The 27,116-nt window shown below is 38.2% G+C and overlaps 1 protein-coding gene across 2 annotated transcripts in view; it reads left to right on the forward strand.

Annotated features, from left to right (window-relative positions):
* The first annotated feature begins 2,197 nt into the window (after positions 1-2,197).
* The window catches only part of C4BPA (complement component 4 binding protein alpha), a 30,152-nt gene continuing 5,233 nt past the window's right edge, over positions 2,198-27,116 (forward strand). The window contains exons 1-9 of one of the 2 annotated variants that reach the window (XM_035009542.1): positions 2,198-2,390; positions 10,270-10,433; positions 11,394-11,576; positions 12,423-12,522; positions 16,200-16,285; positions 16,454-16,648; positions 18,179-18,361; positions 19,034-19,234; positions 25,587-25,772. In XM_035009542.1, coding sequence (XP_034865433.1) covers positions 10,295-10,433; positions 11,394-11,576; positions 12,423-12,522; positions 16,200-16,285; positions 16,454-16,648; positions 18,179-18,361; positions 19,034-19,234; positions 25,587-25,772 — 1,273 coding nt within the window. In that variant the 5' untranslated portion in view covers positions 2,198-2,390; positions 10,270-10,294. Of the gene's footprint in view, positions 2,391-10,239; positions 10,438-11,393; positions 11,577-12,422; positions 12,523-16,199; positions 16,286-16,453; positions 16,649-18,178; positions 18,362-19,033; positions 19,235-25,586; positions 25,773-27,116 lie in introns of those variants that run through there. The other variant, XM_035009543.1, reaches the window with a different exon arrangement.

Below are 27,116 nucleotides of genomic sequence, written 5' to 3' on the forward strand. Positions count from 1 at the left end.
TGCAGGAGACAATGATGACCTGAACTGGATGATGGCAGCAGAAACAGAGAAAGAATATCAGACACGAGAGACACTGGAAAATAAATAAAAACAACTTAGCAACTCACTGAACATTGGAGGATGAGGGAGAGGAAGGGTTTAAAAGTGAGTTTGAAATTGCATTCTGGATTATTGTTGGGGTCAGAAAGTGAAGCTTCTGGGCAGGAAACGAGAAGTTCCCTTTTGGATGTGCTGCATATAAGGTGATTGTAAGACGTCTGATGGGCGACAAAAAATGTTAAGTCTGCAGTTAGGAGAGGAATCAGAGATAAAGAGCTGGTTATGGGGTGGTCCTCTTATAAGGAATAGTTAAAGCCATGACAGCGGGTACAATAATTTTAAAGATAATGAAGAGAAAAATTTTTGAAAAGAAGAACCTGAGACATATCTATATGTAGGGATGAGAAAGAACAAGAAGAGATAAGAACAACTAAGAGCATTTCGTGAAAGAGGGGAATCAGAAAAGTTCAGGGTAATGGAAGCCAAAGGAGAGGAGTTTCAGAAAGGAGATAAACAGTGTTAGGGGCTGCTGAGAAAGAAATTTTGGATTTGGAGATAAGGACATGCCTGAAAGAGGTTTGTCCCTAAGGGAGGGAAGAAGCCAGATCTTAAGGCCATGATGATGGGAGGGGCTGGGAGGGATTAATGAGAAAGAATAAGCAGGAAACGCAGGAAACCCAAGAAGTTAAACATCTCATGACAGAACAAAAATGGAATTTGAGGTTTTGGCAAGAATTAGGGAATATTTCAGGATGAAAGACGCATTGAAAATAAGAAAACAAAGAGATCTCTTCTGAAGCAAGAGTGACTAGAAGAGGGGTGCCTGGGTGGTTCAGTCAGTTAAGGTTCTGCCTTGGGCTCAGGTCATGATCCCAGGGTCCTGCTCAGCGGGGAGTCTGCTTCTCCCTCTCCCGCTGCCCCTCTCCCCACTCATGCTCTCTCTCTTTCTCTCTCTCTCTCTCAAATAAATAAAATCTTTTTTTAAAAAAAGAGTGACTAGGAAAGAAGAATGAATAGAAGCTACTGAAGAATGAATAGAAGCTACCATAGAATGATTATTTAGTAGAGTAGGAGGCAAGACCACCTGCTGAGAGGAAGCCCATTCCGTGGCCTGGAGAGAAAAATTTGGAACAGTCACTATGGAAAGTAAAGAAAAGCACTCAAACAGATCAGGAAATGGTATTTTGAAGAGTCAACTTAGCTCTCAAGACTTGGCACAATCTGGAATCCTTTTCTACAATCATTCTTGTCAAATTGGCAAATCAGTCTCTCCTTGTAATTTGGCCCGTGTTATCTTTACCTCTAATAACCTTCTCATTTTCATCTAATCATTTTTCCACTTTTCATTCAACACCCAGCTCAAATCCCGTATCTCTGCCAAAGCTTCTGTTGTGCTTCAACTCTACTCTTTTCTGAGACCTTTATGAGACTTTTGGTGTTTATGACAGAAAAAAGTGAAGTTTTCAGGAAAAACTGCACTTTAATAGCAATCTTCCAGCTCACAAACCTTGATCCTGAGGATTAATACCTTAATTAGATAATGTCAGGATTTGGGGTCCTTCCTAGATCTGTGTGATCACAGACATGCCAGGCTTTGTTGCATTTCTTGGAGCAGTGCTCAATGATAGACCAATTTCTGGAAGTCATTTGGCGTCCAGCATGTACTAGTCATGGTGGTGGTGGTAGTTATTTAACATGTTCCAGGCAACAGGGCTCACAGCAGGAATTCAGTAAATTTGTTAAACTCCCCACCATTGTACTTTCTTGGGGTGGAATGAAGACCGGCACAGGGCAAAGTCATCAGTCACTGAGCCCTAGGAAGGCCTGCTGGACCCAGCATCATGGAAAGTGGATCAAGGTGGACGTAGTCTCAATCCTACGGTATCCAAGTTTTCTAGGTTAGTTGGATTGCATCGTTATGTGTCTGTCTTGTATTTAGGAAAAAAGAAAAAACAAATCTGGCATCAAGTTCATATTACCTTTCCACTTATGGGAAATGGTTGGCAGAGGAGAGAACAAACGATTGCAACATGTTATCAAGAAGGAGGGTTCGTGCCCAGGAAGGAGATTAGGTAAATACCCGTGCTTTATTTCTGTTGTTAATCATTCACTGGGCCAGTAGAAAGTTTCTGCCCATCCATTAGAACTTAGCCATCCCTGACCAACCAATTACATGGCTGGAATTCAGGGACTTCTCGGTGGTGCAATTATTAGCTAGCTTCAGGGTACTCTGGTAAACTCTGATCTGGGGAGGAACTAAAACTATTAGAGATCCAGGCAGTTTTTTTCCCTTGAGAAACGACCCACGGCACCACGATAGAGTCTTCCACTTCTTTCTCAGCTACCTGCAGGTCAGTGGATTATTTGGCGTACCTTGGGGAAAAGGCTGCTGGTTTGGCCCTTTAAGGAGGGCAAGAGAGACAAAAACTTGGGGGTACTTTCAGCAGAAATCTTTTCAGGAGTCCTGCATTAGAGGGTTGTATGACCTGAAAAGTACTTCTAATCCCTCTGAGCCTCAATTTTGTATTATAAATGGGGGCATGAATAAACTGAAGCAGAAAGAAAGTAAAAGGTTACTCTTGTTATTGTATCTAGAAGTTGAGTGTGTTGGTTCATTGATTCTTTACCATCACTCCACACAGGGGATTTGAGGCAGGAGGTAAACCAGACTTTCCAAAGGGGTTCACAGATGACCTGGTTTAGAATGTAGACCTAGTTTACATTCAAAAAATTGATGCAGTGCCCTTTGGGATTTTATTAACCCCTCCACATCTTCTCCACCATTCACAGCAAAGATCTTTTGATTTAATAATAAGAAGGATGTTGGTCAACCTCCAGTTACTTTCTGAAGCTAGAAGTCTTAACTGTTCTCACCTCCTTTCTCTTCCCCACTTTTCTGAATCTGGCAATGCTGATTACCCTTCCTTCTGGAAATTTTCTTCTCCCTTGGTGGGGCAGGACACAGTACTATTCTTGTCCTTATTTCAACTCCTCAACCACTCTTAGCTGACTCCTGTTCTGTCCCTAAATCCAGTAGTACATAGAGAATGAAAAATAGAGTATCCAGATTGGGCAGAAGCATCAAGGAAGGTTTGAATTAAGTGTAGTGATACACTTGAATATAATATGAGCACACAAGGAAGAAGCTGATAGATAAAGAGATTTTAGGAAGGAGGTGAAAGTGTGGAAGCAAGTTCTTTCTGGAATCTGAAAGCGATGTGATTGAGTGTGCAGCTGCAAGAAAGGAGCTGAGACTGGATAGGAATATTGCCCTTTCCAAAGGTATGCAAGCTTTAAAAGGGTGGAGTTTAGACAAAATAAGTACATGGACTTAAAAAGTAGTCTCTAATGGAAGGAGAAATTTGGGAGCTGAGAATTTTCCCAGCGCTTCTCAAATTGTACTGCACTGCACATGCCAACAGTATTTGTGATCAGAGACCTGTCATGTTGACTATAGCTCTTGAGTTGGTTTCACCTCTATAGGAATTTAAAAGATGATGAAGTCATCGAAATATGAGGGCATTTACTAGGGAAGTCTTAGCTTTTCAGCGGGCAGCTAATAGCATTCTAGACTTTGTAGGGAATGGAAAGATGATCTAAGTTTACTGTCATCATTTGAGAGATGAGAAACTGAGACCCAAGGAGCTGACATGGCTTCTTCAAGATCATAGAATTAGACTATAGTATGACTGGGGCTCAAATTTGGGTCTCCTTAACTCACAAGTCCTAGCCTCCGTCCCTATCCTCTGTAGTCTGCTGAATCCTGTGCAGGTTCTGCTGAGGGACCACAAGGCATAGTGATGGTGAACTCCAGATGCCCGCCTGGTCCGCTGAGCCACCATATAGCCTCAGAACTAGCAAGGGAAGTGGGATCACTGTATCATTTATCTCTTTAACATTTACAAAGCATTTCACAGACGTTATTCCATTTGGTCCTCAATAAGGCAGTTAGTCATTCTCACTCTGAGGATAAAACTATATTGAGTTTTATTTATTTCACATTTATTGGATAACTGTTACATGCCAGTTACAATATCAGGTCAGCACTAGGAAGCTGAATAAATATCTTCTTTGTCTTCAAGGGACTCACAATTTATTTTAGGAGGCAAAAGTGAATAGACAATGAAGAGATACAATACCATATGGTATGACGATTAAGGTATCAGTAAAATACTAGGGGAGCATAGAAGAGGCTGATATTTCTCAGTGGGGTTGGGCAATTCTTCATTAAGGAAGTGAGGAGGTTGGAGGTAAGAGCATCTGTCATAAGAGATATTATATGCAAATGCTTTCAAGTGTTTAAAAAAATCTAGGATTGGGTGGGTGGGTTGCTCAGTTGGTTAAGTGTCTGCCTTCAGCTCAGGTCATGATCCCAGGGTCTTGGGATTGAGCCCCGTGTTGGGCTCCCTGCTCTACCAGGAGTCTGCTTATCCTTCTCCCTCTGCCCCTACCCCCACTTGTGCACTCTCTCTCTTTCTTGCTCTCTCTCTCTCAAATAAATAAATAAATAAAATCTTTTTAAAAATCCAGGATGTATTTTGGGAAAGGTAAGCACCTTCATGAAGTTGAAGCCCAGTGTTTTAAGTGAGTAGAAGCAGAAGGAGGGTTGCGAGAGGTATGAAAACCTAGTAAATCTGGAACCATCGGAATTTTTAAGTAGATTGCTTTTTAGGACTATGACAGTGTCAAGCTAGAAGCTGGCTTACAAGTGTTTGGAGGAGTTTGCAGTGGTCTAGGGTGGGTGAAGGGAATTATGAGAATGTAAACCCGGACTATGGAAATGGGGTGTAGGAGAGAGTGACAGATTCTAGTGCTGCTATGGCCAACGTGACAGGACCTGGAGACTGAATATGGGAAGTGACAAGAGAGAGGAGGCTAGGATGACTCATGTTTCTAGTCTGAGAGTCTGGGTAGGGATGATCACCTTAGCTGAGACAGAAAACACAGAGATCAAGTGTGTTGGAGAGAAGATAGTGGGTTTCATTTGGGATATGTTGGATTCAAGGTACGTGGGAGACACAAAGGAAGCAGCTGGAAAACTGATCTGAACCTTGGGAATTATACCTTAAACTTGAAAAAAAAAAAGGATTTTTGCTTAAATAAGAAATCTAACAATCAGTTGCAGGGGATGGGGGAAGTAAGAAGAGCTTGGTAAAAGGATATAAATTTTCATCTTTAAGATAAAGAAGTTCTGAGGATCTAATGTAAAACACGGTGACTATATTTGATAGCACCATTTCGTATAATTAAAATTTGCTAAGAGAGTAGGACTTAAATGTTCTCACCAAAAAGAAAAGGATAAATATGTGAGCTGATGGATGTGTTCGTTAACAAGATGGGTTGGCGGGGGGGACAGTCCTTTCATAAAGTGTGCCTATGTCAAATCACCATGATACCCACTTTAAATATCTTACAACTTAGTCACTTACATCTCAAGAAAGCTGATATTTAAGAAAAAAAATCTAACAGGGTTGGCTTAGCTGGTTAAGCACCCAACTCTTGATGTCGGCTCAGGTCATGATCTCACTGTTGTGGGATTGATCCCCAAGTGGAATCTGCTTGAGATTTTCTTTCTCCCTCTCCCTCCGTCCCTCCTCCTGCTTGCGTGGCTCTCTAAATAAATAAATAAATAAATAAATAAATAAATAAATAAATAAATAAATATTTTCAAAAAGAGGGAGAAATCCAACAGAGTGAGAAGTTTGAGTTTACTTTCAGGATTACAAGTGAAAAGTGTAATAATTTATTTCTGGATCTGCAAAGAAAACTCACAGGTATTTATCACACTCAAAAACAGAAATGTAATTTACATGTTATCCTGGACAAAAAATAATTTGTGAAAACTTTTCCAGAGTTAAAGGTTTTGTTCAAGTGGCGGAGCAATTATCTCTAAAGTCCAGAAATAACATATGCAAGGTCATCTTTAGGATGCAGATACCTGCTTTTGTGTAGCTACAGGGGAAGACAGAATAGTTTCTTAGAAATGTTCACAGTTTTAAGGCTAAGCACTGGAATTCCACTAGTTAGTGACAAGAGCAAAAGAGGTAGGCTCAAAGACTCAAAATTTATGTATGGGACTGAATAGGGCAGAATAAGATTTTTATTAACAACTGAGCTCATGAAGCATGTAAGTTTTTACACACTGTACAGGAGACAGTTCTGTGAGTTCTGCCCAGAGATCTGTGAGCGATTCATGGGTGATGGTCAAAGTCATGGGAGTAGGTGAATGGCTCTCTGGAAGACAGTGAAAACTAGGGGAAGAAGAAAGCCCAGGACAGTCCCCTGTGGGCACCAGAGTCTCTGTTCTGGGTATGGCATTGGGTTTCACCATCACCAAAGGCCAGAGTGAAAACCCAACCAATGGATTCTGACCCAAATCCAGTGGGCTCTCCTCTGCACTGGGGTTTAATTGAAGTACCCTGGTGATGCAGCCAAATGCCATTGTAATTATACATCACTATTTTAAATCTTATTTTTATTTATGAGAGAGAGAGAGAGAGGGAGAGCTGGGGGAGGAGCAGAGGGAGAGGGACAAGCAGACTTTGCACTGAGCATGGAGCCCAACTTGGGGCTTGATCCCAGGACCCCGAGATCATGACCTGAGCCAAAATCAAGAGTCAGATGCTTAACTGACTGAGCCACCCCGGTACCCCAACCCCAATTACACATCATTATTATGATGATGTTTTGACTCCAAGAGTTCTGGTCCTACCAAGGTCACATGCCAACCCCAATCCCATCACTTTCTTCTCTGACATTTCTTTCAAATGTTTTCTGTGTGCCGGCTGTGTGCCAAGCCAAGCTACCTCTCAGCAATTCTGAGAGATGTGTGTAGTTATCATTCCTACTTTATAAAAGAGGAAATTGAAGCTTAGAGGAGTGGAGTATCCTGCCCGGGGACACACAGTTTCCATCTGGTGGAGCCAGGATTCAATCCACATAGCCTGGATCTGACTCCAGAGCCCATGCCCCAGGGTCTGGCTACATACTGTCCTCCTGTGTTCCCCAGCACTGTGTCTGTGGCCTCAGCGTGAGGCTGAGTGATGGGAATTCCTCAGCCCAGTGTAGGGTCTGTATGTATGGCTGCCTTTTATCTCCTGTCCTAATCTGTGGAGGGAGGAGACTAGTTTTGTTGATTCCTTCCCTCCTCACTGTCCTCTGTTGAATGGTTGAGGATATGATGACTTCAGATTAAGGATGGGGAAGAGCCTAGGGTAAAATCACTAGGCTCTGTTCTCATCAAGAATTTTAAAATCAATTAAAATCTGGGGCGCCTGGGTGGCTCAGTTGGTTAAGCGACTGCCTTCAGCTCAGGTCATGATCCCAGGGTTCTGGGATCGAGCCCCGCATCAGGCTCCCTGCTCGGCCGAAAACCTGCTTCTCCCTCTCCCACTCACCCTGCTTGTGTTCCCTCTCATGCTGTCTCTCTCTCTCTCTCTCTCTATCAATTAAATAAATAAATAAAATCTTAAAAAAAAATAAAATCAATTAAAATCTGACCTTGACAAAAGAAACACTCTAAGAGTAGATAAGGATGTGGAGCAGTGTTATTCCTCTTCAAAACATTTTATCACTAGGTACTTTTGAATGTAACTTGTACAAACATTTATTGAGTGCTTTAACTGTGTGAAGTGCAGTGCTTGGTACCAGGTGGAGCAGAGGCAAGTAAGAACCCACCTCTGACTTCAAGGACCTTGTGGTCTAGTGTTGAAGACAGACTTCAGATGCCAGTTATAAGCCACATCTGAATCAAAATTATAAACACCGAGTTGTAATTAGAATATGGAGACTGGCCTGGAGGCAAAGAGGGGACATTGGAGAAAGGACTGGCAGAATGAGTAGGAATCAAAGAAGGAAGAAGGACAAGAAGGCAAGTGATATGGGCAGGGGTACATTATAGGAAAATGTCTGGGGCTGTCAGGGATCCAGATTGTCCAGGTCAATCAAAGCAAGGGGGCTCAGACCAAATGACGGAAAAGCTTCTTTCCTGAAGCATCAGTTTGCTGAAATCTATTTGCTAAGTTTGTCAAATGATCAATTTACTGAACAGCATTTTAAATATTCATTTTGAATATACTCAATGATTATAAATATCTTCTTGTTGAACACAGCTAATGAATGCATTCTTTGTAACAGCATTTTAAGTATTTCTGTTCAATTTCTTAAAAGTAAGGATTTAATCTTATGGCTCTGTTTTTATAAATATACTCAGGAATATTTTCCGGAGTATATCCAATGTATATATTTTCATTGTGAACATAATAACTGCAACAATTCATGTGGGGAATTTGCACTTTATACTGTCAGCTTCTTGAGTTTTTATAGTCAAATTCTATTTGCCAATGTATTGGTATTTTATTTTATTTTATTTTATTTCTTAAAAATTAAAAACAATTTCCAGCTTATTTTTTTCAAAATTTTTAAATGCATATTGGTATTTTTAAACCCCTTTCTTCAATTTCACTGAAATTCAACCAAATCTATAAACTCATCAAAAATTAAAGAAACTCATTTCTATAGTTTTTACAGTTCATAACAGTTTTCATTGGATAGGAGAAACTTCATATTTTGCAAATTTCATGGATGATTTAGTGGACTGGTTTTCACTACGTGGAATGAAACTTACCCCCACCTGTCTCCTATCTCATCCAGATTGTTAGGGCAAGAGGAACAGTCTAGAGATCTGGAGTGGAGGGACAGGCAAACAAAAAAGAAAAGGGGTGTGTAAGGGCCCCAAATGCTGGTCCTGGCTCCTTCACACCTCTTTAGACCACCTCAATATATTCAGTACAAATTCTGTAAACATATTTTAGTAAGCGAATACATTTGGTAAGTGGATCATCACACTGAATTTACTTTTTGGCAGAATTGTCCTAGTGGCTGTGTCCAGAGCTCAGGTGCCAGGATGTCTGTCAGGTGGGATGGCCCACGACTGATGGCAAGTGGAAGAATGGCTTCATCAGAACTGAATTTTGGAAAGATAAGATCAAATGAGTCATTACTCAGTTAGGAAGTTAGTCTCTCCACGTAGTGTGAAGCGTCATTATAAACTTGTCTCTTCCTGTAAAGTGGGACAGAAACATCTTTGAGGGAAACATTGAGGGCACTCAACAGATACGTGCATAGTATGAGTTATGAACATCTGGGGCATATAGAATCATCTGGATCTAACAGGTATCAGAATAAAATCATCATGAAATTCAGTATTTCTTTGGGAGTTAACTTCATATATTCCTTGAGGACAAGGAATATTTCTAATGTAAATTTAAGATTTAAGATGTATTGTTTTTCCCAAAAGGAACAGGAGTGGTGGTGAAGAGAAAAGTGTCTTTCATGATTTTTCTTTAAAGAAGTCTTCAAATAGATCAAATATGAAAGTACAATTAGTCACATATATTTTTCTTTTTCTTTGTATAGCTGTATGTCTATACATACAGACATACATATCTCTCCATAAACCATTCTTTTAAAACTGCAAATGGCTCGATGGTTCATTGCCTCTGTCGACAGTTGTCATGAGGAACTCACAATACTACACAGATCTGACTCCTTTTCTCTATCTCATCATTTTCCTACCTTTTAATATTATTTTGTCTTACATTTGTTCCCTCTTCTCCAACTCCTCTGCCATTTCCTTGGTCTGACCATTTCTGTGGCTCACTTGACCAGGTACAATGGTCTTCTTCCTCAACCTTCCTGTTTCCTCTCTTTGTTCACTTCAGTCTATCATGTACACATCTGCCACAGTGATCTTTTAAAAGCACAAGCACTGGGTGTTATATGCAACTAATGAATCGTTGAGCAGTGCATCAAAAACTAATGATGTACTATAGGTTGGCTAACAGAACATAACAAATAAATAAATGAATAAATGAATAAATAAAAAAAATAAAAACACAATAATGAATCACTCCTTAGCTTAAAAGTAAACAAAGGGGAAACAAAATCCAAAATGAAAAATAATGATTCTTTATTCCCTAAAGAGTAGAATCTATAAATTCCTAAACTTGACCCTTATATCCCATTTGGACACTTCTATAAGCAACCACCTTCCCATCTCTCCTCTGAGGAGAGGCTAACACTCCCTGTGTCATGTAACATTTGAGTGCATGTGCTTTACTACTGTAGGGCATAATTTCCTTGAAGATGTGGACCCCGTAGTATTTATCCTAGTGCTTTATGACAACTAGGAATTCAATGACTGCTTATTAAATTGAGGTCTTTTGGCAGAAAAATCTGGGAGAATCATCAGGTCATGAACCCCAGAGCTCCAAATGGGATCCTTCATAGAAAAGAGAAAATGGCAGCCCAGCTCTTCTCTAGGCTATGGAGAGTCTCTGATCCAACTCTGTTCCAAATGACCTTGGTCGCTGCTCTCATGGCTCCTGTTCTTGGTGAGTACTAGAGAGATAAGTTCAGATTGGCGACAAACATTCAAGATCATCCACTCATTCGCTCTTAACACTAACAGATGATTCAGCTTCTAGCAGAAAGCCACCTGCCACAACAAGGGTTGATTTGACCAGGAATTTGGAATTTGGAGTTAAAGGGGATTTGGAATTATTTGGGATTTAGGGGGAGTTTGTTTTATCCATAGAAGAGGCAGTTTTCTGGGCACATTCCCCTAGCATTTCTCCTCCAGGAATTTTCCAAAACAATTTGTCTCCCAAACATGACTTGAAACAAGTCAGTGTGATCTATCCGCCCGACTGAACAATTTTCACTGCATCTGGGTCTATCCAGAATAGAGAGGAGAAATAAGTATAGTCTTCTCTTAGGGCTACTGAAAGGTAAATTGGTCCCCTATTTAATTCTTGCAAAGAGAGCAGGATTAACATTTTTATGTTTCAAGCACTCCATGCTTCTTCCTTTGCATCATTCAAAATCCAACATGTGCAAAAAGGTGCAAATTAAGAATGTGGTTCTTATCCATCTCCCAGCCACCCGGGTTCCCTTTCCGGAGACAGGCAATCTTACATATGGTTTTATTGATGAAATACTATGTTTCTGTTGAGGAAAATTGTAGGAACTGCTGGCTTTGCTCAGATATCTCTGAGTCAGCAGATATGAGGAATCTGATAGGTGAATAAAATCACATCTGCCATCCTTCAGATGAATTATCTCATAAACAGTAGAAAGGGGATGAAAAATTTCTGCCTTTTATCATTTATCAGCAGATGTGTATCACTGATCACTCATTGGATTCGTTGAACAATGGGGACAATAAGAGTTATTATTTTTCTTGATTAGAGGAGAAAGGAATGGTCCTTGATCTAAAAATCATACTACTGAAACATTAAGATGCTGTGTTTCAGGCTATAACTTCTGGCGCTCTTTGTCATTTTGGTGTCCAGGAAGTTGTGGTCCCCCACCGAATTTATACTTTGCTTCTTTAACAACTGAGTTGAATGGGACATACTTCAACAGTGGAACTGTCCTGAAATACACATGCCGTCCTGGCTACAGTAAGGTTAATTTTGTAAGTCCGTTTGTTACCTGTCAACGTAACACATGGAGATACAATGAATTCTGTGTCAGTAAGTATGAACATTTATTTTTCTTATTTATGCTTTTCCCTTCTTTGCAAATTTGTCTCAGGAATTAAGTTTTCTGAGTACAAATGAGAATCTTTGGTCACTAAGAAACCATCCAGTTGCCAAGTCACCAATTTCAATGTACATACGTGTGCTACTTTTTGAAAAGCATAAACAAAAAAAAACAAATAAAACAGAAATTAGGAACTACCTGGTTGTAGTAAAAAATAAGCTTATCCTTTACCCTGTAATTCAGTAAACACTTCTTTCCTAAGTGAACTACAAATTCAATTTTAATATTTTGAAAACCAGATTCATTCTTTACAAAGTTATAAAGTATTATGTGGCTAGAGAGAGATAATGCAGTTTCCAAAGAAACCTCAACCAAAATATCTGCTGTGTTTGGAGGAAGATTCTGTGATTCACTTATAGTTGAGAATAAATTCTGTGATGTTCTTCCAATAGTGAGGGTATCTATACTTTCTGTTGTCCCTTTTGTGACCAAGGACATGCATTTTTGAGTGGCCTGCATACAAAGTACGTGCCACAGAGCTAGAATGGAGCATAGCTCCCTGATCAATAACTATCCTGGACTACAGACTCCATGACCATAGTGATTTAACTGAGTATTTTTCTCTGTTGGTGAAATGTACCAGAAAATTATGAGATCAAATTTTGTATTCATTTATCCTCCAAAGTAAAAATTTAGTGAGTCAGGATCAGAAATATGTTTGGATCTCAACCTCTGGATCTTTCTGGAAGCATAGGTCAAAGCGAATCAATCAGTCTTCTAATGCCTTATCTGTGAGTAGTTGGAATCACTAATTATCTTTTTAATTTTTCTGTCAGAGAAACGATGCAGAAACCCAGGAGAATTAGAAAATGGGAGAGTGATAGCTAAGACAGATCATTTCTTTGGATCACACATAGAATTCGTTTGTTCAGAAGGGTGAGTGTGAAGCAATCTAGAAACAATTCTTTTAAATTAATTTTTAATAAATAGCTGATATATTTCAAAAGTAAAAATGATGTAAAACAATATGCACTGAGAATTCTCACTTCTACCTTCTTGCCATCCACCTCACTTCTTTGTGTGTGTCCTTAAACAGGGATCCACATTTATTGGTTTCTTAGGTATCTTTCTAGTGTTCACTTTACAAATACAAGCTAAAAATTAGTATATATTTTTATTTTACACCTTTCCAATAACAAATGTAGCTTTGAATCTTGCTTTATTTTTTACTCATCAATATATACAGAACATAGTTCCACGTTTGTGCATAGAAGTTCCTCATTGATTTGTCTTTACAACTTCATAGAATGTGATTGTGTGATGTATCATGGATTAACAATCTCTTTGATGTATCCATAGATATTTCCAATGTTTTGCTATTCTGAACAGTGCTCTGATGCATCACTTTGTACATATATAATTTTGTACAGATGTAATTATATCTGTAGGGTAAATTTCCAGAGTGGGATTTCTGTGTCAGAGTATACCTATTTGAAAATTTGAAAGATATTGCCTAATTGCTCTCCTTGGAGGTTACATGTTTTGCAGAGTATGTAAATGTCTGTCTCTTCATAGACTTTCCAACTGTGTTGTCAATCTTTTGAAAACTTGTGAAATTTTTGAAAATTTTCCAAGTTAAGAGGTAAAATTGAAATTTTACTATAGTTTCAATGTACATTTCTCTTATGAGTGAGATTGAGCATATCTTTATGTGTTCAAGAGATAGTTGTATTGATTTGTGAACTATTTGGCATATCCTTTGCCTATTTTTTAAAATTGATTCCTTGAAATTTGTATTCTTAATTTCTAGGATAAATACCTACATACATGAACATATATATGTTCATATATATATACACACTATATATAAATATATAGCATATACTTATAGAGGTTATTAAATATATCAAACCTACTCATAGAGGTTATTAAAATATCTTATAAAACCTTGATAGTATGTCACTATGAAATGTGTATATGAATATGTAGGCAAAATAATGGCATTGAGTAGAAACACACGCAGATATAAGATACATATGAGAATTTAATATAGTGTTAAAAAACACTCTCAAATCAGTAAACTAAAGATGGACTTTTGGAATAACAGGAAAGTCAGGTGGGAAAATACAGCCTAGGATATATATCTTGCACTGTATATTGTATATTGCCTCCAAATGGATCAAAGCTTTAAACATTAAAAAAATATGAAAGCATAAAAGTAGCAGAAGAAATCTAGGCAAATAGTTTAAAATCTTGTATTGGAGAAGGGCTTTTAAATGAAGACCTAAAATCCAGAAGCCATTTTAAAAAGAGAGTTTGATAAATTTGAAGCATTAAAACAGTTTTTCCTTAAGAACAAAAAATAGCCAAGTCAAAAGAAAAATAATATACTTGGGGGGAAAGTTGCAGCTCCTTTAAGAAACAAGGTCTAAATCCTAATATGCATAGGTTCGGGTGTATATATCGTGTGTGTGTAGGCCTCTGTTTATAGACTAGGTTGAACAAAAAGTAGCCATTGTGGAAAAGTAACAAAAATCTATGCAAGGCCGCAGGAAGATAAGAGTTATTTTGACGATGTCTGTTTGTACAGATCTCTCCTGGCTTCACCTCCCCATCTCTGGTGATAAGATTGTTCTTTTTCTCCTGTTATGGGGAAAGCATCTTTCACATGAGAGCTTTATCTCTTATAGAGTATATAAGTTTATATTCTCTATACTTAAGTTTACTGATTTGAGAGTGCTTTTTAACACTATATTAAATTCTCAGATGTATCTTGTATCTGCATATGTTTCTACTCGATGCCATTGTTTTGCCTACATATTCATATACACATTTCATAGTGACATACTATCAAGGCTTTATAATATATTTTAACAACCTCTATGAGTAGTCCTGCCTTATTGCTTTTTTAAAAAAATTTTTCCTGACATTACTTGTTTATTTTTCTATATAAAGTTGTTTTTTTTTTTTTTTTAAGTTTAAAGTTAGGCATATTTTAAAATCAGTACTGGATTAGTATTTAACTTAATTTTTGAAGGAACTTTCCCCAAAACTTTTCTCTACCCTCTTAGGGTCTCTGACTGGCCTTGAGAATTAAATTGACATAAGGCAAATTAGCAGGAGAAGAGCATACAAATTTTATTTTTAGACGTCCATGGGAGCCTTCACAGGAAAATGCAGACCTAAAAAGTGGTTAGACCTCTGTTTACAGACTAGGTTGAACAAAAAGTAGCCATTGTGGAAAAGTAACAAAACTCTATGCAAGGCTGCAGGAGGATGAGAGTTATTTTGACAAGGTCTGTTTGTACAGATCTCTCCTGGCTTCACCTCCCCATCTCTGGTGGTAAGATTATTCTTTTTCTCCTGTTATGGGGAAAGCATCTTTCACATGAGAGTTTTATCTCCTGCTTTCAGGAAGAAAAGAGAAGTCAGAATGCCTTCCTTTGTCTATTTCAAGTGCCTTTAACTCAAAATAATCTTTAGTAATTTTACTCTCAGTTGTTTTGATACAGACCATTTACTTCAACATTTTGTTGCTATGTGCTGCTCTTTTAAAATGTAGATTAAATATTATTTTATTTCTGCAATACTTATTTGAAATACATTTTAAAATAGCTATTTTGTTCTGTTTTGTGTTCCTTCTTCAGGTTCTCCAACTAAGTATGTGTTGATTCTCCTTTGCTTGTCCCCTGTGTTTAACATTTTCCTCTAATGTTTCCTTTTGTTTGATTTCCGCACATGTATCCTTATTTATCCCTTATCGCGTATGGCTCCTAAGATGGAAAGCACAAAGATTCAGAAGGGAAGTGCTGTTGGAATGCTAAAGGGTTCCTACTGGAATAACTGGAAACCATATTTTCCCCTTGGTTTCCTGGGTAGCTTAGGAAACTTACATTTCCTAGAAATTTCTAAATAAAGAAATGTTTAATTCTCCTTGTCTTTTATCCTATTAAAAGATTCATTTTTCTTTGAGCTAGTATTAAATAAGTCCCAGGGGCTCTATTGCCGAAGCTAACATTTCCATTAGTGTTCAACCACAGTGTACATTTATTCCTTGATGATAGTACCATTTTAAGACATACTAACAATGCTTTTTCTTTCTGTTACCATAATACACAGAGGGCAATAGGACAAACTAAAGAAAGCTTAGAACTTGTCAAGAGCCATAAAAAATGAGGATCGTGAACGGGGGAGTTAATGGTGTATTGGAGAGGGTAAGCACCCAAAAGTCAGAAGGGGACTGCATATCAGAGGCCTGAGAGTTTGGGGCCAGCAACCTGGATGATACTGTCATCTAGACAAAATTGCAGAACACACTCAAATGAGTCTTTTACCCTACATTGTCCTGGTTGAGCTCTGGATGAATGCCATGCCCCATATAGTTGATGCCCAATAATAGATTGCAGAATAAAAGAACAAATGAACAAACACACACATCTCATTGCAGTGGTGAAGTTTTACTGAATGGAAGGCTCAGTGGGAAGTGTTATCTGGAAAACATTATTTCTTCATTTTTGTTATTGAGTAACCAGTTTATTTGTTCAGACCCCTTTATCCAACTTAATTTAAGGTAAGAAGAATTTCATTAAACTCTTTTATCCTGTCTCATTCAGATATATTTTAATTGGCCCAGCCACTAGTAATTGTGAGATCCAAGATAAAGGAGTTGATTGGAGTGATCCTCTCCCACTATGTGTAAGTAAGTAAAGACTTTTTCTGGCTTGACTGCAAACCTAAACCATGCTAGAAAATAAAACTCTTGTGCAGCTTTGCTGCTTCTTGTACCCTCCATTAGAATTTGCATCATGAATGCTAGATTTGCAAAGGTACCTTCCCTGATTATTTCTTTTTCTTCACTCGCTCCCAGTTGCTAAATGCAAGCCTCCTCCAGACATCAGCAATGGGAGGCACAATGGTGGAGACGAAGATTTCTACACATATGGCTCTTCTGTCACCTACAGTTGTGACCCCAACTTCTCAATGATAGGCAAAGCCTCCATTTCTTGCACAGTGGAAAACAAGACAATAGGTGTCTGGAACCCAAGTCCTCCTACTTGTAAAAGTAAGTCACAGGGATGAATTTTGGTTTGAATGATTTGCTTAAAAGAAAAAGGTAGGTGAATTTGTTGCAGAAAGGGAATGATTCCAAGACCAACCACTGCAACAATGCATTTATTTGCTCAACCAATATTTATGTATGATGGCCCAGTGTGCAGTAACAAACAGAACCGACATCTCATTGGCTTTGCAAAGTAAAAGTTGATTTTCATTCATACAGAGTCTGCTGCAAGTTCAGGGGACTCTAGGCCAGCTGTAGTCTAGGTGTACATTTAGCAATAAGCCTAGCAATCTGGGTTGCTTTGATCTTGTGATACTTCTACATCCAAATGTCCTTTCAAAATCTGTTCAGTAGGTGAAGAGAGAAAAGCAAATTATGCCCTGGCTTTCGAAAAGAGCTTCAGTCTGAAGTGACCACATGTTGCTTTACAGCCTTTTGTCCCAAACTAGTAATGTGGAGACCCTACCTTGAGGGAACTGAGGAATATTGCCTTTTGTCTGTTCAGGGAGGACAAGTGGAAATATTGGTTAGCACTTACAATGTTCACCCCAAACGCCTACAGGACCGAGCAAAAAAACCCCCCAAAATCAGAAAATCTACTGTGTATTGTTAGTTGGCTAATCTGAGGGACCTTCCTTTGTGACTAAGTGCCTACACCGTATCACTTAGTTTTCTGACTCACCACAGAACACAGTCAAATCCGGGGATGAAAAAGCATGATCCCACAAGCAATTCAAAATGCCAGGAGTCCAGACAGCAAGAGGTGGAAATGGCAGAGACTGAGGACAGAAAGTCAGCAGAGCCAGATTACAAAGGGCCTCATGTGTCCCTCTGAGGAGTTCGGAGCGAAGGTGAAAGGGAAACACTGAAAGGCTTTAACCAGGGAAGTAAAAGTGTTGCATTTCAGAAAGACAAGTCTGGCTCCAGAAGGGACAACAAAGCAAGTGGGACAAAACTCAACCCATAGGCACCTGTTGCAACCATCCAGCCAAGTGGCAAAGGTAGCTTCAGCCATAGCCATGAGTCATCAAGGTGGCAGGACTGACATGGGGGCAGGATGACTGACTCTGTGGGGTTGGGGTGGTGGGGGCAGTTTGTTCTTTGTGAGAGCACAGATCTCTGATGCCTGGCTGCCTCTTCCTCATGACCACCGTATCATTACCGTTGGCCACTGACCCGTACCGAAATCATGCAGAAAAGTAGGCCACCGTCAGGGGAGGATTATGGAGCCATTGAGGGATGTGTTATAGATGGCTGGTTTTGCTTGAGTTATATAGATGGCTGGTTTTTCTTGAGTAAGGTGGAGTTATTCACAGTTATATCATAACAGAACCGATAGGATGGGACCTCCTCTTACTGAGGCTTTTTAAAGTTGAAATTATATTCACTTTAAAATGTTTTCCTTGCATCTGCTTGATGTACACTGTATCAGAACTTTTGTGTCATAGTTGAAACTGGATTAGCAATAGCAAGTAATATCCTCATTGCCATTTCTCTTTTACAACTCACTTGTCTTTTCTTGTGATTCTTTAGAAATCATCTGTCCAAAACCAGAGGTTAAAAATGGAAACGTAATCTCTGGATTTAGAACCATCTATACTTACAAAAACTCCATGGTATTTGACTGCGAGGAAGGTTTTATTCTCAAAGGAAGCAGTTTAATCCATTGTGGAGAAAATAATGACTGGGATCCTCCTCCTCCCATCTGTGAGCTCAGTAAGTATGGACCATGAAGGAAGTTCAATGTTTGGCATCTAAATTACCCAGAAATGTTGGTGGGGGCATATTTGTATGCCTAAACCCACTTGAACTGCAGTAAAAATTTAAATTTAGATCAATAATTGTCTTTATTTTTTCTAGTTGTTGGAAAAAAAAAGATTACAGTACACTAGGCAAGGTCTTATATAATCACAAAAGGTTGCCATATACAGTTGTGCAGGTCGTGAACACTTCAACCCTAAAGGGAGACATTAACATTGTAGACATTGTGGATTAGTGTATTTATTTCAACAATTTTCTTGCAGTTAGTAGGAAACTTGTTTTGTTCTAACAAAATCATTACGTTATGATAATTGACTTGAAAGATAAATAGTAAAGTGTCCTGTAGGGGCAGGAATGCCTTTTTCCAACTTCCACAAAAATATTATACAGACTAACTATGATTCTGACACTCTAAAACTATAAACTCATGTGGATCATGAAAAATTATGTTCATAATAATATTGAGAACTTGGTGCTAGTTTGTTTTCTGATGTGGCTGATGCATCAGCCATGGCAAGACCATTCCTGGCTGATGCATGGCATCCTCTGATAGGACAGGCTTGTTGATGATCACTGTTGCATCCCTAGTACCAGTGTCTTTTCCTCTTATTCTCCCTTTATGAGCAGATAGTTGTACTGACTTACCAAGCATCCCAAATGCCTACTGGGAAAGATACAACAACCACGTGCCGACAAAAGAGCGAATATATAATATTGGAACTGTGTTGAGATACAGGTGTTATACTGGTTATGAACCTGCTTTGGATGGGTCTACCACTGTGACTTGTCAGAGAAATCTGACTTGGACCCCACACATAGGATGTAAGGGTGAGTCTCTGTTTTTTAAATCTTTTTGTAGATTAGATGCCCAGCATGTGCTAGGCTTTTTTTTTTTTTTCTTAAAATGAATGCAGTTTTATCTTTCAAGATAAATTTAGGATTATAATAATTCAACAGAGGAGTTAAGTATTGTTGTCAGAAGGAATCATGGAAATCTTGGAGGAGCTGAGAAACTATGACTATAACTATAACTTTCCTTATCCCATTTCAAAATCAAATGAGACGTGGACACAGAAGGGACACAGAAGTGAAGCCTTAGTCAGATTGAGTATTAGCCTCATCACTGGTGAAAGTAGCATGGAGAATACGGCTCAACATTTACCAGAGTCAGACCTCTGTCACAGCCCTTTCCTCCCCAGTGTCGACTTTGGGGTGCTTAGTAGAAGGAAAGTCTGTGAAACAGTCATGAACTCAACCAGCTGCAAAGTGACTTGTGTCTCATGTCTTTGAGCCAAGGGACTGCGGGCTGCAGGAGCTGGGTCTTGTGACCTGCCCCTAGAAGACAGACCCTGACCCCTGACCCAGTACTCTGGCCTCAGAGGGATAAAAAGGAGACTTTCTGCAATCTCAAGATGTCTTTTCTCTTTGAGAGAACGTGAGGAGCTGAGAGACAAGCAGATGCAGTTTTATGGGCTTCAGTGGAATTGACAACAGAGAGAGAAAATGTTTCCTTGTGCACATCAGAATCTTGCCATTTTAGAGGTGAAGACACAGAGGCCCAGGATATAGGGAACTTTATTCTACACATTGGAACTGGAAAAATGTGTAAAATGAACAAGGAATGAAAAATGGTAGTTTAGATCTACCAATTGGAAGATCATTCATTTCACATTAGGACTTCAAGTTTAATTACAGTTATTTAGACTCATTTGGGGGCAATAAAATGAAAAGTTTTAACAAAATTACCAAATTAAAATATATTTAACAATGATGATCACCACTTAAATAACAAAGTATTGGTAAATACAAGCCTTTGAGGATTCTCCTTAATGAATACGAAATAGTGACTTGTAATTAATACACTAAATCTTTCTATATAAATGTTTATTTATACATGTCTAAAAACCAACTTCTATTTTTCTCCATCCTTTTCTTCTTTGTCTTATTATTGAGGTATAGTCAACACACAATGTTATATTAGTTTCAGGTGTACAATATAATTCAACAATTCTGTGCATTACTCAGTGCCCACCACAAGAAGTATAGTCACCATCTGCCACCATATATTATTACATTATTGTGACTATATTCCCTATGCTGTACTTTTAATCTCTGTGACTTATTTATTTTATAACTTGAAGTTTGTACCTCTTAATCCCCTTCACCTATTTCATCCATCCTCCAGTTTCCTCCCCTCTGGTAACCACCAGTTTGTTCTCTGCATTTAAAAGTCTGTTTGTTTATTTGTTTGGTTTGGTTTGGTTTTTAGATTCCACATATAAGTGAAACCATATAGTATTTGTCTTTCTCTGTCTGACTTAGCCATCATGGGCCTTCTGGGCCCACCATGTGTCACAAATGGCAAGATCATTATTTTTTCTGACTAATATTCAAATGTGGGTGTATGTATGTGTGTGTGTATATATATATATGTATATATACATATATATGTATATATACATATATACATATGTATACATTATACATATATATATATACAAACACACACATATATATACCACATCTTCTTTATCCATTCATCTATCTATGGACACTTGGGTTATCACATATCTTAGATGCACCAATTTACATTCCCACTGGTAGAGCACAAGGATTCCCTTTCTACTGCATCCTTGTCAACACGTGCTATTTCTCTTCTTTTTGACATTAGCCATTTTGACAGGTGTGAGGTGATATCTCATTGTGGTTTTGATTTGCATTTCCCTGATGGTGAGTGATGTTGAGCATCTTTTCATGTGTCTGTTGGCCACCTGTATGTTTTCTTTTTTCTTTCTTTTTTTATTATGTTATGTTAATCACCATACATCATTAGTTTTTGATGTAGTGATCCATGATTCACTGTTTGCATATAACACCCAGTGCTCCATGCAGAACATGCCCTCTTTAATACCCATCACCAGACTAACCCATCCCCCCACCCCCCCCAGAACCCTTAGTTTGTTTCTCAGAGTCCACAGTCTCTCATGGTTCATCTCCCCCTCTGATTTACCCCCCTTCATTTTTCCCTTCCTGCTATCTTTTTTTTTTTTAAACATATAATGTATTATTTGTTTCAGAGGTACAGGTCTGTTTTCTTTAGAAAAGAGTCTCTTCAGGTACTCTGCCCATTCTTTAATCAGATTACTTGATTTTTCAGTGTTGACTTTGATAAGTTCTTTATATATTTTGGATATTCACCCTTTATGGAATATATTGTTTACAGATATCTTCTCCCATTCAGTAGGTTGCCTTTTTGTTTTGTTGATGGTTTTCTTCACTGTGCAAAAGTGTTTTATTTTGGTGTAATCCCAATAGTTTATTTTTGCTTTTGCTTCCCTTGCCTGAGGAAACAGATCCATAAAAATGCTAATGTCCGAGAGATTACTGCCTATGTTTTCTTTTAGGAGTTTTATGGCTTCAGGTCTCACATTTAGGTTTTTAGTCCATTTTGAGTTTATTTTTGTGTATGGTGTAAGAAAGTGGTCCAGTTTCATTCTTTTGCACATAGCTGCCTAGTTTTTTCAATACCATTTATTGAAAAGACTGTGTTTTCCCCATTGTATGTTCTTGCCTCCTTTGTCATAGATTACTTGACTATATAAGCATGGCTTTATTTTGGGGCTCACTATTCTGTTCTATTGATCTATGAGTCTATTTTTGTGCTAGTACCATACTGTTATTTTTATTATTATGTTATGTTAATCACCATACATTACATCATTAGTTTTTGATGTAGTGTTCCATGATTCATTGTTTGCATATAACACCCAGTGCTCCATGCAGAACGTGCCCTCCTTAATACCCATCACCAGGCTAACCCATCCTCCCACCCCCCTCCCCTCTAGAACCCTCAGTTTGTTTTTCAGAGTCCAACGTCTCTCATGGTTCGTCTCCCCCTCCGATTTCCCCCCTTCATTCTTCCCCTCCTGCTATCTTTTTCTTCTTTTTTTTTTTAACATATATTGTATTATTTGTTTCAGAGATACAGATCTGTGATTCAACAGTCTTGCACAATTCACAGCACTCACCACAGCACATACCCTCCCCAGTGTCTATCACCCAGCCACCCCATCCCTCCCAACCCCCACCACTCCAGCAACCTTCAGTTTGTTTCCTGAGATTAAGAATTCCTCATATCAGTGAGATCATATGATACATGTCTTTCTCTGATTGACTTATTTCGCTCAGCATAACACCCTCCAGTTCCATCCATGTCATTGCAAATGGCAAGATCTCATTCTTTTTGATGGCTGCATAATATTCCATTGTATATATCTACCACATCTTCTTTATCCATTCATCTGTCGATGGATATCTTGGCTCTTTCCACAGTTTGGCTATTATGGACATTGCTGCTATAAACATCGGGGTGCACGTACCCCTTCAGATTCCTACATTTGTATCTTTGGGTGAAATACCCAGTAGTACAATTGCTGGGTCGTAGGGTAGCTCTATTTTCAACTTTTTGAGGAACCTCCATACTGTTTTCCAGAGTGGCTGCACCAGCTTGCATTCCCACCAACAGTGTAGGAGGGTTCCCCTTTCTCCACACCCCCGCCAACGTCTGTCGTTTCCTGACTTGTTAATTTTAGCCATTCTGACTGGTGCGAGGTGATATCTCATTGAGGTTTTGATTTGAATCTCCCTGATGCCAAGCGATGTTGAGCACTTTTTCATGTGTCTGTTGGTCATTTGGATGTCTTCTTTGGAAAAACGTCTGTTCAAGTACCATACTGTTTTAATTACTATAGCTTTGTAGTATGTCTTAAAATCTGGGATTGTGATACTTCCAGCTTTGTTCTTTCTAAGAATTGCTTTGGCTATTAGAGGTCTTTGTGGTTCCACATGATTATTTGTTCTAATTCTGTGAAAAATGCTATTGGCATTTTGATAGGGATTGCATTAAATGTGTAGATTGTTTTGGGTAGTATAGACATTTCATAATATTAATTCTTCCAATCTATGAGCATGGTATATCTCTCCTTTTTTTTGTGTCATCTTCAATTTCTTTCATCAATATCTTATAGTTTTCAGAGAGGAGGTCCTTTACTTCCTTGGTTAAATTTATATTTTATTCTTCTTGGTATAATTGTAAATGGGGTTCTTTTCTTAATTTCTCTTTCTGCTACTTGTACAATATATAAGTATATTGTTTATATTGTATATATATACACAATAGATTTCTATATATTAATTAATATTATATATAATCTATATAATATTATATATTAATTTTATATCCTGCAGTGGTTCTGAATTTACTAGTTCTAATAGTTTTTTGGTGGAGTCTTTAGGGTTTTATATATATAGTATCATGTCATCTGCAAATAGTGACAATTTTACTTCTTCCTTACCAGTTTGAATCCCTTCTATTTCTTTTTCTTGTCTGATTGCTACAGCTAGGACTTCGAGTACTGTGTTGAATAAAAGTGGCAATAGTGGGCATCTTTGGTTCTGATCTTAGAGGAAAAGATTTCAGTTTTTCACAATTGACTAAGATGTTAGCTATGGGTTTTTCGTATGTGGCCTTTATCATGTTAAGTTATGGTTCCTCTACACCCACTTTGTTGAGACATTTTGTCATGAACGGATGTCATATTTTGTCAAATGCTTTTTCTGCATCTTTTGAAATGATCATATGTTTTTAAAATTTTTTCCTTTTGTTAATTTGATGTATTACATTACTGATTTGCAAATATTGAACCGTACTTCCATCCCTGGTAAGTATCCCACTTGACTGAATGGTCCTTTTAATGTATTGTTGCATTCGATTAGCTAATATTTGGCTGAGGATTTTTGCATCTTTGTTCATCAGGAATATTGCCTACAGTTTTCTTTTGTGTGGGTTTTTGTCTGGTTTTGGTATCAAGCTAGTACTGACCTTGTAGAATGAATTTGGAAGTTTTCCTTCCTCTCCTACTTTTGGAACAATTTGAGAGGAATAGGTATTAACTCCTCTTAAATGTTTGGTAGAATTCACCTGTGAATAGTGAAGCCATTTGGCCCTAGACTTTTGTTTGTTGGGAATTTTTTTTTTTTTTTTAAGATTTTATTTATTTATTTGACAGGGAGAGACACAGCGAGAGAGGGAACACAAGCAGGGGGAATGGGAGAGGGAGAAGCAGGCTTCCCGTAGAGCAGGGAGCCCGATGCGGGGCTCGATCCCAGGACCCAGGGATCATGACCTGAGCCGAAGGCAGACGCTTAACGACTGAGCCACTCAGGTGCCCCAGGAATTTAAAAACCTACTTTAAAATTATATTTTTGTTACCCACTATAGTTGTATTGATTTAATTATTTAATAAAGATATATTTAACATTTAAAAAACAGAAGTGAAATGATATTTATCCTAGTTATCAGAAAATCTAATACAGTGTGGATTTGGACTATGACTTAAATAGTATGATTTAAGTGCTTTCTATAGTATTACATAAATATTAATATTATAATTTAGAAACATGAATGTTGGGTATTTTTATTGTAATTCATAAATAAGTGAGTAGTGAGAGTGTTTAGGTATGCCTAAAAAACCATTGTAGTGCTAGTCAAGCTCCTGATGTGAAGAATAGGGCATTTTAATCTGCTCTGATATTTTCTCTTATATCAAGCAATATCAAGTTCTACCTGAAAGTATTTCTACTAATGAATAAAAAATATCTTTTTATCAGCTCTTACTGCATTAAAAATGAAAGAATTTGAGTAGCTATTTCTCTTAAATGTGGCATCAAAAAAGATCCTGGCCATATGCAGTAATTTAAATTTATTTCTGTGCGTTAGCTGTCAGATGGATATAAACTTTTGAGGACATTTTTCCTTTTGTGACTAAGGAAGTGTAAGGTATTAGAGAGGTTAATAATGATGTAACCCTAATGAAATCATAAGCAATGGATGTTATTTGTCATTGCTTTTGAATGCTTCTGAAAATTTACATTTTCAGGCAGGTTTCATCCAGTGTCTCATTTTGGAGGCTCCTAATGAAATCATTTAGTTGAAGGGAAATGACTAGGTTGGAGTACTTTAGCAATCAGGGACAGGGAGAGCAGACCCAGAATGTCCTTTTTCTGTTTCCCCAGTCTCTCTTCAGTGGTGAAATCTTCGAAAGCAGAAATGAATTTATTATCCATAGGCGCCTCATTGCAGTGATTTTACTAACCATTCACCTCACTCTCTATTTTTCAGAGATGTGTTGCCCAATACCAGACCTGGAGAATGGTGAAATCATTTCAAAAAGCACTAGATCTGTGAATAGCTGTGTTTATTTCTACAGAGACACAGTTTTTTATATGTGTTATAAGAAATATCAGTTTGAAGCTAGGTGCCAAGAAGATGGCACGTGGAATCCCAAAACACCAACATGTGATGAGAGTAAGAGCTTATGGAATTTTATGTTCTTTTTTCTTTTTTTCTTTTCTTTTTTTAAATTTACATTCAGGTTAGTTAACATATACTGTATTATTAGTTCTGGGGTAGAATTTAGTGATTCATTAGTTGCATATGATACCCAGTGCTCATTATATCAAGTGCCCTTTTAGTGCCCATCACCCAGTTACCCCATCCCCCCACACCCCTCCCCTCCAGCAACCCTCAGTTTGTTTGATGTTTCTTCATATCAAAGTGATGGAGATTATTAAGGGAAGGTTTCAAATTAGGAAGAATTTGTATACCCTTCATGATTTTTGGAGTGGATAAATTTGTTAAAAAGCATTGTCTACCCCCGCAGTCCAACTTTCTTTTCCTTCCTCATTGTTTATTCCCATTCTCTTGACCTTCCTGCTTTTCTTTTCTTTTCTGAAATCAGTAAAAATAGGCCACATCTAATAGATCAGCTGAACTTATCAATTATTGTCTTCTGTTTCTTGGTATTTATTGTCTTTTCTTCTCTTCTTTCTGTCCATATGCCTTTATCTGCATTTCAAGACCCACCCAAATCTATTTGAACCCATCTTTCTAAACTTGCTTCCTTTCTTCCTCAAACTTCCTCCCTTCCTTCTGCTGTCTCTAAGTTTTCCTTCAGACTATCCCCCAGTGTGAAATGCCTACCTCTCCCTCACCAAGAGCACTTAAGTGCTAAATACAATCCTACTTCTCCCATTGTTTTTCCATCGTCCTATCTAGTGATGATCAAGAACAATTACCCCTGGATAGTGATGCTTCTTCTTGCCTTGTGTGTAAGAAGGAGCCCAAAGGAGCCCTAACGTGGTTCAGAGTCCTGTGTTCCAGAAGATATTGTAAAGTAATATTGTGAAGTGTTATCACTGTAAAATATTGCCTCTCAACTGGCACTTCAGCTGTGCCTTTAACAGGCCATTCCAATGTCCAAACAGGCCTACGGGTTCTGGATGATGCAGTCTGTAATGTGAGTGGTACATTCCATGGCCACGGTCTTAGTACTACACCTCTTTTGCTATGAGTGGGTTTTCTAGTTGCGCATAGTGTAATTCTATGCCAATTATTTAAACACCCTATAGTCTTCAGATAACAGTGCTGACTGAAGTCCCACAAGCAGAAAAGGCAAACCCATACCTGGAATACTTGTGTATTTCTGTCAAAATACCTATTTGTCCCTTCCAGGTAGAAGGGATGTAATATAGTCAACTGGCTACCAAGTGGCTTTGTGGTTATCTCAAGGGATGGTATCATATTAGGGACTTAGCATTGTGGCTGGCAGTTTGAAGATTCAGTGACAGCCTCGGTAAGTGGGAGTCCATG

This window comes from Mirounga leonina, unplaced genomic scaffold, assembly GCF_011800145.1.
Source record: "Mirounga leonina isolate KUSES-001 unplaced genomic scaffold, KU_Mleo_1.0 Mir_154, whole genome shotgun sequence".
Taxonomy (NCBI): domain Eukaryota; kingdom Metazoa; phylum Chordata; class Mammalia; order Carnivora; family Phocidae; genus Mirounga; species Mirounga leonina.